Raw genomic sequence first — 11,824 nt, 5'->3', positions numbered from 1 at the left:
AGARCTGTGCAGGAATTYGGTCCCCCAGGGTTTGGTTTGGGTTTTCTATAAACTTKCATTTTTAACTATTAAAAGAATCTTCAGCCTGGCCCAGATGGTCTGTCTGACAATGCTGGGGTGGGGGAGAGCCTTGAACCTGTGTACACGAATTGTGTCTGTGCTTCCATGGTATGACTRGTCCTTTTTATCTGAGTACCCAAAGGTTGCTTTGAGAATTGTTTTGGGGTTTGTTTTTTTTCTTTTTGCTTGGAAGAATCTTTGTGCAATGCTGAGATAACAGTCCAAGCTGTGGGAAAAAACTGCTCTGTATTAATTTCCTYTGAGAGAGGACAGACAGACAAACTGGAGATGGAGCTGGCACAGTGTCTGATGCAGCTGAATCATTACAGACGCTTCTGTGTCCCCTTTATTTTTTTCCACTGAAGAAATGGCTGTTTATCAAAAAGTGCCAGAGAAAATGGGATGCAGTGAAGTTCAKTGTGGTGATTTCTTACAGGACATTGTCACTTTGGGCACTCGGGGTCAGAGGAGACCTTTGGGGTCCCAACAGTKTTATGGAGTGCAGTAGAATTGGAGCACAAGTTTTTGGAAATGACCACATTGTGGCTGGAAATATTTCAGGAAATGGAAACCCCGGCCCAAGGGTSATCTGTGCCTGCAGCCCAGGACTGCTGAAGGATTGGCATCCTCCTGCTGGAGCTGTGACCCCTGGATAGTGGCTGGAGGCTGGCAGAGGTGACAGTGCCTGGCATGCCACAGACCCTGGCCTTGGCTGTCATCCCCATGTGGATGCTCAGACTTAATGAAATTGAGATTTTACTTTTGTTAAACAAGAGGGAGACTTGTTCAGTTCAGAGAGGGCTCTGCTGGGTGCCCTTTGCACATTGCTCATTCTCAGGGAGGGTGATGAGGGCCGAATGTTGCTCAGAGCCACCCCTTTCACCTGTTGTTTTGTGCACCTCAGGTTTCCAAAGGCTAAGCCAGGACAGGAGAAAGGTCTGTCTCACCCCATTCTCCTGGTTTTCTTTATTTATTTTTAGAATGTAGCAGCCAAGTACATCAACCTCCCTGGATTGCTCAGATCCTAATTATTTATTAAGAATAGTTGATGGCCTCCACATTATTTTAATCACAAAACAGGACAAAAAAGTGAAACCACCCTACCTGTGCATTTGAGGCTGAAAACTCTGATTTACAAAGTTTCCCATGACCCTGAGATTTTTACCTGTTGTGTTATCTGACATGCCCTGTGTTGTGTCATACCCCAGGAGCATCACAACAGCCCAGTGTGGTCACACAGCACCAATAACTCGCCCGAGGGAGAGGCAGGGCTTTGGTTCTGCCTGTTTAGGTGCTGCAGAGATGCTCCAGGGGCTGGAGCCAGGCTGGGGGAGCTGGGGGGTGCTCACCTGAGCAATAGAAGGATCCAGGGAGACCTCAGAGCCTCTTCCAGTGCCTAAAGGGGCTCTAGTAAAAGCTGGAGAGGGACTGGGGATAAGGGATGGAGGGACAGGACAAGGGGGAATGACTTCCCATGGACAGAGGGCAGGGTTAGATGGGATATTGGGAAGGAATTGTTCTCTGTGAGGGTGGGGAGGCCCTGGCACAGGGTGCCCAGAGCAGCTGTGGCTGCCCCTGGATCCCTGGCAGTGTCCAAGGCCAGGCTGGACGGGGCTTGGAGCACCCTGGGACAGTGGAAGGTGTCCCTGCCCATGGCAGGGGGGTGGGACTGGAGGGGTGGAATTTCATGTCCCTTCCAACCCAAACCCATCTGGGATTCTGTGAGTTTATCCTTTGGATGCAGAACACAGAATTCAYTCGAAGACTCTCCATCATCCAGGCTTTACTGAAGATAAAACCGATGTTGGAGAGCGTTTGTCAGGTGTTTGGGCTGTTCCAGGGTCAGTGCAGCTCAGGGAATTGGGGCTTCCAGCAGGGGTTCAGCTGCCAGGACCCTGCCAGGGCACAGCAAATGCCAACAAACTGCAATGATTACTGTGTGCCTGCAGGAGATGTGTCTGCAGGACACAACCACATGTGGCACACAGGATTCAGGAGGGCACCATCTCCAGAAYCCGCACACAGCAACATCAGGAGCTGAGACAGCTCTATGTGAGCYTAGAAATGAGAGTGCTGTTCTGAGAGAGTGCCTGAAGTACAGCCCTGAAAAATGGCATTATCCTTCAGAAGGGAACAAGTGTCAYACTGAGAGCTCTCCTTGAGGATTTGAACACGTCAGTCTGTGAAGGAACAGCTCTTCACTGAGAGCAGCATCAATRGAGATAAAAGTCTGTCTGGAAGAGGAGATAAAGCAGCCACAGGAGAGGAATAGAACTGCAGGTTCAACACTCAGCTGCTCTGAGACACACAGGAACGGATCAGGGAATTGCAGTAAAAAAGGTCTTGGGTAGAAGGAACAAATATTTTATGACTAAAAGAAAAGCCCATGTGATAGACTGCCAAGTCCAAAATTCTGCTTGCTGAGGGGAAGGTTTGCTGCAAGGTGGTTGAAAAGAAATAGTGACATAACCTGAATTCAGAAGTGCAGCTTCACAAAGGTTCCTTGTGCACCTTTCAAGTTCTGCAAAATGTCTTACAATAACATTTTAAAGGAATTTGGCTGCTTGTTTAATCATAATACTGGGCCAGATTATATATATATATATAAAATGTGTGTGTGTTTGTGTGTGATTGTCCCCTGAAAGCTGTCAGAACTGGGCTGAAACACATACAACTAAAACCAGCAGCCCCCTGTCTGCCGAACATGGGATTTACTTGAACAGTCTCCCCATGGTCCAGGCTTCATTAAARATAAAACCAATAGTGGAGAGGGTGGGTCAGGTGTTTGGGCTGCTTTGGTGTCTGCTGGGATTTTGGGTTTTCATGTTTTTGTTGCTGTGTGGAATTAAATTTTAACCAAGCAGGGGACAGGCTGGATTAGCACCATGTAGGCTGATCTTTTGCCTGCTCTATGTGCTGCCCTGATGCTTCTTGGGGGATTTTTGCTGGTTCCAGCAGTCCCATGGCACCTTCCTGTGGGCTCTTCCTTGGCATGGCTCTGCAGGGGGAGCTCAGAGCTCGTGTGCTTTGCCCGTGAGCTGAAACCAGCACAGGGGGAACAAGGAGCTCATCATAAAATACCTTTGCATGTCAAGAATGTCTTTTTGTGGTGAGGGAATTGTGCTCCCTAAAGCATGTCAAGGAGGGATGACCATCACAACTGTTRGGCTTGGAGGCAGAAGTGCAATGTTTGACCAAGCTCTGAGTGCTGAGGGATCCCTGCAGAAAGCTGTGAAGGGCTTGTGGAATGTTCAAACAGGTGGGAATTCAAACCTGGAAAAGCCTGGAAGAGTCCAATRAATGAAGTTTCTACAAATACAGAAGAATGAGTTGGCACAATCAGAGTGATTATGCATCACTTCAGCTGAAAAAGGATGATGGGTGAGCCTGGCATTGCTGTGGGATACCCCTGCTCTCCCCAAACTGCATCCTCGGTTTTTGCGATATGTTTGTAAGGCAGAGGAAAAGGTTCTCATTGTGATCCTTTTTGTCCTTTCCTGACAGGTACTTGCAGAGATGTGTCAGATATCATGTTGGCAGCCAGCACTGAAAACCAGTGAGAGCCTGGAGTGATGGAAYCAGAGAATCACAGGATCAGTAGGGTTGGAAAAGCCCTCTAAGATCAGAGTCCAACCATTCCCCCAGCACTGTCGTGTTCACCACTAACCCATGTCCCCAAGTGCCACACGTTTTTTTGAACATTTCCAGGGATGGTGCCTCCRCCACTGCCATGGGCAGCTGTGCCTGTGCCTGACCATCCTTTTGGGAAGAAATTTTCCCTCATATCCAACCTGAATCTCCTCTGGAGCAATTTGAGGCTTCTTCCTCTTGTCCTGTCCCTTGTTCCCCAGGAGAAGAGCCCTGGACCTCCTGCCTCACTGTTTTTGGTGCAGCAGGGATACACTTACGTTTTCCATTAAGCCAAAATCCTGGGACAGGATGATGAGTGATGACCTTGGCCTTTCAAAAGTTACACTTATATAAATATGTATTTATTTCTCCAGAAGAATCAGCATTTTGGATTGGGAAGAAMAAGAGAGAAAAATAATGTATTCCCCTTGCAGAGACCTCTCTGGGGCCAGCAATGACAGAGGGAMGGGATGAGCTCCCTGGCTGTGCTCAGGACAGAGCCCAGTCTGGGTTGAACAGTGTGGCTGAAATGGGCCCTTCTCTCCCCACAAAAATGCCAGCCTGTCCTGGGTGTGCCCACACCTCTGGTTTGGAATGGTCTCTGCTGTCCAGCCTGTCTGCTCTGCCAGGGGGAGCAGGCTTGTTTGGGGTCTGGGCAGTGCTGGGCACGGCCTGAGCCCCTGGTCCTGTGTGTTTGTGGGAAAGATGGGGCCCATCAGCCCAATCCCTGCAGAAGGAAGGGGGAGGGAATGTTTGTGTAGCTGAGATGGGGGATGGATTGCATCCCCCACAGCTGCCTGGGCAGTGTCTCAGGTGAGCACAGAGAAGCCTCCAGAGGCACTTTGTGTCCCCTCTGCTGCCTCTGCCCATGGAGGAGCTCCCCCAGGCAGGGAGGGTGAGGAGGGGGCTCCAGCAGAGCCAGGGGTTGGTGCTGGRCAGGTGGGTTCTGCCCCTGTGGGTTCTTTTGTTGATGCAGCCCCTGTGCTGGCAGAGGGCAAGGGCTGGAGTGGGGCTGCAGGACATAGGGGCAGTGGGACACTCACTGTGCCTGCATGGAGCTGARCCAGCTTTATGCTTGTGCTGGATATCAAGTTGCTCCTTCTGCTTTTACRGAAAATCTTCAGCTCAGGCTGCAAAAGTTCCGTGCAGGGAATTGCAGAATCCCAGACTGGTCCGGGTTGGAAGGGACCTTGAACCTCATCTTGTTTCACCYCCTYYCATRGRCAKGGACACCTTCCACTCTCCCRGGTGGCTCCAAGCCCTGCCSAACCTGGCCTTGGGCATTTAGGCAGTACAAGAACAAGATTAAACCCCAAATCCTTCTGGTGACAGCACATCTGTCACCAAGTATCCCTTGATCACCCTCGAGAGCTTTTGGACAGGAGGTGCATTCCAGCTGCCCATCACCATGGCTKGAATACTGATGGGAATATTGGAAAGAGGCATTTCCCCCAGAGTGGAGCTAGTCTGAGTGCAGGGAAAGAGTGCMCAGTGCAGCAGCACTGGTTCAGAACAGAGAGGGTGACGAAACACTGGCACGGGCTGCCCAGGGAGCTGTTGGAGTCCCCRCCCCGGAGGTGCCCAGGGCATGACTGCAGGTGGCACTCAAGGCKGGGGACAGTGTGGGGATCAGGCTGGACTCGGGGATCCTGGAGGGCTTTTCCAATGTGAATGATTCTGTGATTCTGTGAATGTGGCTGCCAGGCTCACCCCTGGCACTGGCCTGTGGCTGTAATCACTGTCACACTCTTGGGGACTTAATGACCAAATCATTACTGGATTCAGAAAAAAACCCCCAGATTCAGAAATCTGATTTTTGAAATTCAGATTCAGAAAATGTCCTAGTATTTTCCCACAGTGTATGGGAACTGCTGTCCCTATCCCAAAACACAACTCCATCACTGTCCCCCACATAAGAAGCCCACTTTTTTTGTGTCAATACTGCTTTTTAATCCCTGTCATGCTTTGTAAAATTGTTCATACTTCCTAAATAAACAGCTGTAGAAAATAAAGGTGGGCTCCTCGAGGCTCACACTGGCTGTTCTCCACATCTACCTGTGGGAAAAGAGCTTATGAGGGACTCRAGGCTTTTCCTGCCCTAGGACTGGGCCCCTGCACCCCGGTGTGGGGGTCCCTGCTCCAGGGTCCCCTGGACTCTCTCAGGGCTCTGAATGCCCCACAAGACCCTGGGCTCTGTCTCATTCCCCTGTGATATCCCACCCTCAGGGGGAAGGGAGCTCCCAAGATCCCTAAACTCTTGTGGTGGAAAGTGACAGGTCAGAGGGTCCACAAAAAAATCRAAGTTTTATCAGTACAGTAAGTGATACACTTGTCATGGAAATTGCTGTGTCCTGATCTACTGCATAAGGCCATGGCAGTGGGGGCTGGATAAAGGGATAGGAGGAAAGGGAGGAGAGAAAGGAAGAGATGAATTAGAGAGAAGGGGGGAGAGAGAGAGAGAGAGAAATCAATCAATCAATCAATCAATCAATCAATCAATCAATCAATCAATCAATCAGCAGCCCTGGTTCCAGCACGTTGATCCTGCTGCATTGTTTCAGCCGATGGGATGTCCAGGGTCCTGCTTTGGGGGTACCATTTTTCAGACAGGTTTCCCCATCCTGACCCAGGTCTCTCGCTTTCCATGCAGATGAGTTCTCATGCACAGTCCCTTCTTTCAGACCCTTCTGGAAGTGGGTCGGAGGCTTTGGGGGTCTTGGGTGGTGTGGATCCCCAGATACCGTCCCTACCCTCTTCTCAGCGTCATTCCTGCGCTGCTGCCGCGCTGAGTTGTGCTGATGCCCAGGAACCACAGCAAGGAGGTTTATCCCAGAGAGGCGCTGCCCTAGCCCCGCACGGTCCCTTGTCCAGCCGCATCTCGCCCTTTGTCACGGTGCGTTTTCAGCCCTTCCTGCCCGTTGTTCCCGCTCCGGCCATTCGGGGCTCTCCCGCGTTCCGGGAGCGCCGCGGTCCGCCACGCCGCCAGGGGGCGCTGTGACAGGGGGGGGGGGACCCGGCCCGGCCCCTCCTCCCGGCGCGCGGTGCGTTTGGCGCGCGCGGCCCGCGGAGGGGGCGGCGATGGCGGGAGGCGGCGGCGGGCCCGGAGCGGGGCCGGTGGCGCAGGGGCTGAAGGAAGCGCTGGTGGAGACGCTGACGGGGATCTTGTGCCCGGTGCAGGCGGTGCGAGCCGCTGCTGAGGAGCAGGTGAAGGTGCTGGAGGTGACGGAGGGTGAGTGAGGGCCGCGCTGAGGGGATGGGGGGTCCTCAGGCCGCCGCCGCCGCAGCGGTTCCCGGTGCCGGCACCTCATGGCTGCGCCTTGGCCTCGGCCGAAACCTCCAGCCTCGTCGCTCGGGCCGGCGGGAGCAGGCGCCGGTGGCTGGTTTCCTGCCGGCTTTCGGTGTGTGCCCGAGGTCTCTCACGGAATCACAGAATATTTGGGGCTGGAATAACCTTTGGAGATCAGTCAGTCCAAGCCCCTGCCCAGACTGGGCCACCTGGAACAGGTGACACTGGGACACGTCCCCGGTACGTTTGGAATGTCTCCAGAGCGCGACCTCCCCAGGGAGCTGTTCTAGTGCTCTGCCTCCCTCAGTGTAAAGAAGTTCTTCCTCATGTTAAGGTGGAACTTGTGGTTTTGTTTATGGCCATTGCTCCCCATCCTGTCCACTGAAGAGAGTGGCACCAACCTCTTGGCACCAGCCTTGGAGATTCTTGTATGGATTGGTGAATTTCCCTCTCAGTCTTCTYTAGACTAAATAAGCCCAGCTCCGATAGTCKCTCCTCATCAGAGAGATGTTCCAGACCTCTCATCATCTTTGTGGCCTCACTGGACCCACTCCAGTAGCTCCTTGCTTTTCTCTGGAGCAGCCCCTRCCCCGCTGCAGGGCTCGGTGCCCAGAGGGATGGGGTGGCTGCTGCTTGCAGCGGGGTCACGGCGGGGTGTGTTGGGGCAGTGCTCTGGTCAGGGGCAGGAGGGCTCTGGCCTTGGGTCTGGGATGATGTGTGAGAACTGGGCACCAAGGAGTGCTCTGARCTCACCAGGGGTAGGACCTGGAGGGGCCGGGGTGCTGAAGCAGCAGGGCTGTTGCTCTGGGTACCCTGTTCCACCTCAGCTGGAATCTCCAGGGTTGCTCAGGTGAGGGTCATGGAGAGTCCTCCTGTCTGCAGACCCTGCCCTGCTCCCACAGAGATCCCCTCCACCTCTGGATGTGTGTCCTGGTGTGTGCCCATGTCCTGTGGGTTGTCATCTGTACTTTACTTGAGTGTGATCAAAATGTAGYTGTGTCCTCATCTGGTGTGAAACTCCAGTGCGAGGGCTCCATTGTCAGAGAGCTGAGGACAGGCAGGACAGTGGAACTGGATAGCAACTGGCTTATGGCTTTGGAAGGATAGATTTTTAATCAGTAAGCACCCCAAGTTCAAGCAGTGTCTCTAATCATTCCATTACTCCTTTGGCCTCTTTATGGTGGCACTAAGTTCGTTCATGCACTGCCTGCTTTTTCTGTGTGGAAGCTACATTTTAAAACCTATTAATGCTAACATTTTATTTCRCTTCAGCCCAAATTACTGGAGTCTRTAGAAACCACTGGAAGATTTGCAGATGATCTGCAGTGACAGGAGCTGGAGAGTGCAGCACAGCAGCCCTGGGCCTGAAGTTTTGCCTGTGACCTGGCAGTTTGATGGGCTAGTTGTTTGTGGACCCTCCTGGAGATTCTACCTTACCTTTAGTATGATTGTGCTGTTCTGAAGGTGTTTTGCAAAGTGTTTTGTGAACTGTTCCTGCTCCTAAACTTCAGCTGAGAAGTGTTACCCGAGGCTGTTTGTGGAAGAAGGAAGGTGTAAGGGTGACACAGAGTCGAGTGGTGTTGTGATTGTGCTACTCTGGGAATGAAGGAAGGCAGATTGTTTGATAAAATGTTTGTTGTTGTGCATTCCTGTAACGTGCTTGTACCATACTCTGTGTAGCTCTTCCTGGCATTACCACAAATTCTGTGTGTTATTTCCTCAACTCTTGGAGTTTTATTGAGTGATTTGGTGGCATCGCAGCAGCACAAGTCTGGAAGTGCTGGGCAGTTCATTGGCTGTAAAGCCTTGGCCTTCACAGCTACTACTTAAGTAGTAACTGGTCCCCAAAGAATCTGAACCTTTCCACAATCTGTTTGGGTGGCAGATTTCCAGAGAAGAATGTTTTCTGAGGACTCTAGGAAGTGGGTGTCCCTAAGGTCCCTTTGAGAGCCCAGGATTTCAGAATTGTGTTTAGTGGATGTTAGTGTAAGAGGRATGGAGTAATCCACCCTTCTATTTTGTCATAGTTTTACAAACAAGCTGAAGTCCCTGATACTTCTCTGCAGTTGTAGGGTCAGAACTCTGAGGTCTGGTGCAGGACCTGTCCCTGTGACCTGGAGGAGGCTGCAGAACACCTGCACAAGCAGTTTGCAGGTGACACCCAACTGGAGGGGAGGCAGTTGATGTCCTGAGAGGAGGACTGTCACCCAGAGAGCCAGAGGATTTCAGCAAGGATAGATGGCATGTTCCGCTCGTGGGACAGGTAAACTCACTGCTGGGATGTGGGTCAGGCACTGCCTGGCTGTGGCTTTGTGACAAAGAGCCAGGAAATGCCAGTGGCCAGTGAGCTGGAGAGGGCCAGCAGTGTGCCCTGGAGGCCCCCTGCATCCTGGGCTGTCAGAGCAGGATCAGAGGCAGTGATCAGCCCTCTCCAGTTAGTGCTTGTTAAACCACATCTGGAATACCTGGTGTGTTTTGCTCCCACCCCAGGTACCAGACACAGCCACAAAGGGGAATGAGTTCAGCAAAGGGTCATTGGTTCAGTGGGGGAATTACAGCACTCACCACACAGACCAGGTACTGGGATTGAGGGGTTTTCCACTGTGGAAGCAAGAGGGTTTTTGGGTGGGTCTGACAGCAGCTTCTGGTAACTATGAGGGGGTTGTYGGACACTGAGAGGTGGGAGAGGATGAAGGATAAATGGGCACAGACTCGAAACTGGATATAAGGAGTTTTTAAGCAGATAGTCTGTAAAAGCTGTTTTGATTCCATCCTTGAATATCTCCAAGACCTGCATAGAAAATCTTAGCACCCTGATCTGATGCTGCAGATTCTGCTTTGATCATGGGGGTTTGACTGAAACCTCCCGAGGTCTCTTTCAGGAAATTACTTTGCACACCTTTGATTCCTTCTCACTTGTCCTAGTCAAGCAGCATGGGAAGAAAAATCTGTATTCTCCATTCTGTGCTGTCTTCCTTTCTGTTCTTACTTTCTGTTCTTCCTTTCCRTGTATTTGGTATGGAGAAGCTTGCAAAAATGAAGAGGAGGAGCTACAGGAATCTGGTGCATGCTAGCACCATATTATTGAGGTAGAGAAATGTAGATCATGTGTGTACTTTAAACACAGTACTTTAAAAGAGCAAAAAATATATCATTAAGCAGCATGAAGAAGAYGCTGAAGTAGAAATGAGGCCAGTGGGAAAGAGCACCAGTGTTGGCACTTTGAATGCAAAATAAATGAAAGTAGGGCAAAAAGAGATTGAGGAAGAACTAGTTAAACACGTAAAAACTTACAATGTTTTCAAAAGTTGCAGAAGCAGAAAATGTTTCAGAGGTGTTCAAAGCCAGCCAGTGACCGACCTGGGACGGTTCATTCAGTACAGAAGGACTGCAGAAGAGCCAAATTCCTGGCGCTGCTGTTGACTTGGCATACGACATTGAGGGGCCTCTACAGGAGACACGTTGGGGAATCCACATGAGGTTGAAGCCTTAGTATAAGAAGTTCCACTTTTCAGTTTGCTGTAAACAGCAAGTGCTAGAGAATGGATCTCCCACAGTTTAGAGGGTCCCATACATTCAATTACTGTGCTACACGTTGGGCTGTAAAACTTGCCACTTTGGGACCAGTGAAATCTTAYGTTGGTTAACATGGGACAGCCTTTAGTGAGGACTTCAAGGTAAGGAGCAGCAGGGGCTGATACAGTGGAGTGGGTGTCAGTTTTGCACTGCCTGTTGCACTTAAAATTCAGCAGTTGAAATGAGGAGAGATGGGCACATGAAATTGTTGTGGAAGAAGAACTATTTGAATGAGTACTAGGACTCCCAAAAAGCTCTTAGAAAGTTCACTTGCTGTAACTTTTTGAAGAAACGGAGCTGCTGAGCACAGGTCCTGACTGGCAGGGTCAGGAATCCCAGGTGAAGCTAGACTACTCAGCACATCTGTAAATGATGTGGAACAGAGTGAATAGTGGTGCGACAAAGTTGCTGATAGTGCTGCTCAGTCTGGCCAGAATGAGAATCAGTGGCACAAATTACAGGATGATTTCACAAGGTGTGCTGAGTGCAGACACAGGAGGTGTTGGTCAGCAGAGTAGTGCTGGGGGCGGGGGACACAGCCCAGATATTGCCCTRAAAAAGTTAGGGGCAGTCCTAACTATTGTCCTCGGGAGAAGAAATCCCATTGTCTGTGTGGAGAGTTCCCTGAAAATACCCATTCACTGCTCTGCCAGTGCTCCAATAAGCCAAATGGACCGTTAAGGAGGGAACAGAGAACAAAGCGGGGACATAAATTCCTCACGCTTCCACAGCCAGTGCTGCATGCATTACTGGCCTGCTGCTCGGGGTTGGGGRGGGATCCAGCAGGGCAGCAGAAAGGCAGCACAGACACTTGCAGAGGTGGGGAAAAGCTTCTGTTCTCAAAGGACCTAATCCATTGACTTTTCTGCCTGGGAAAGGGTTAGCAGAGATGGAGCCCCTGAAAAAATAAGCTGTAGAAAAGGTGAGTGAGGAGGGCTTGTTTTTGACTTCTCATAAAGCTGAGATCRCAAAATTCATGGAGTATCCTTGGCTGTCAGGGAAAATTAATYTGAAACAAGCAGAACTAGGCTTTTGCCCCAATGTGCAAACTATGGGGTTCATCACTGCTGGATGTTGGAAGTAGAAATGGTTTAAAAATGATTTAACATTCTTGGAGGAAAAAAATCATGAAGAACCATTGAACACAGTGGTTGGATATAACACCCACTTCAGGAAGTTCCTAATGCCAACATTTCTTTGGGCTTGTTGGGGCAACATTGCTCTGCCCCCACCTCTTTTCCTAAGCGGCTCATAGGTTGTATAATGTGGGTA

The 11,824-nt window shown here is 50.8% G+C and overlaps 1 protein-coding gene across 2 annotated transcripts in view; it reads left to right on the top strand.

The window, feature by feature from the left end:
• The first annotated feature begins 6,730 nt into the window (after positions 1 to 6,730).
• The window catches only part of IPO9 (importin 9), a 41,090-nt gene continuing 35,996 nt past the window's right edge, over positions 6,731 to 11,824 (top strand). For both annotated transcript variants that reach the window (XR_008965864.1, XM_057374348.1), the window contains exon 1: positions 6,731 to 6,919. Coding sequence is in view for 1 of the 2 variants with exons in the window: in XM_057374348.1 (XP_057230331.1) it covers positions 6,769 to 6,919 (151 nt within the window). In the remaining variant the exon portion in view is untranslated. The remainder of the gene's footprint in view (positions 6,920 to 11,824) is intronic.

This window comes from Malurus melanocephalus, unplaced genomic scaffold (assembly GCF_030028575.1).
Source record: "Malurus melanocephalus ecotype Western Australia unplaced genomic scaffold, MMel_1.1 scaffold_224, whole genome shotgun sequence".
In the NCBI taxonomy this organism is placed as follows: Eukaryota; Metazoa; Chordata; class Aves; order Passeriformes; family Maluridae; genus Malurus; species Malurus melanocephalus.
The sequence above is the reverse complement of the archived record's forward strand: the minus strand, read 5'-3'. Positions and strand labels throughout refer to the sequence as shown.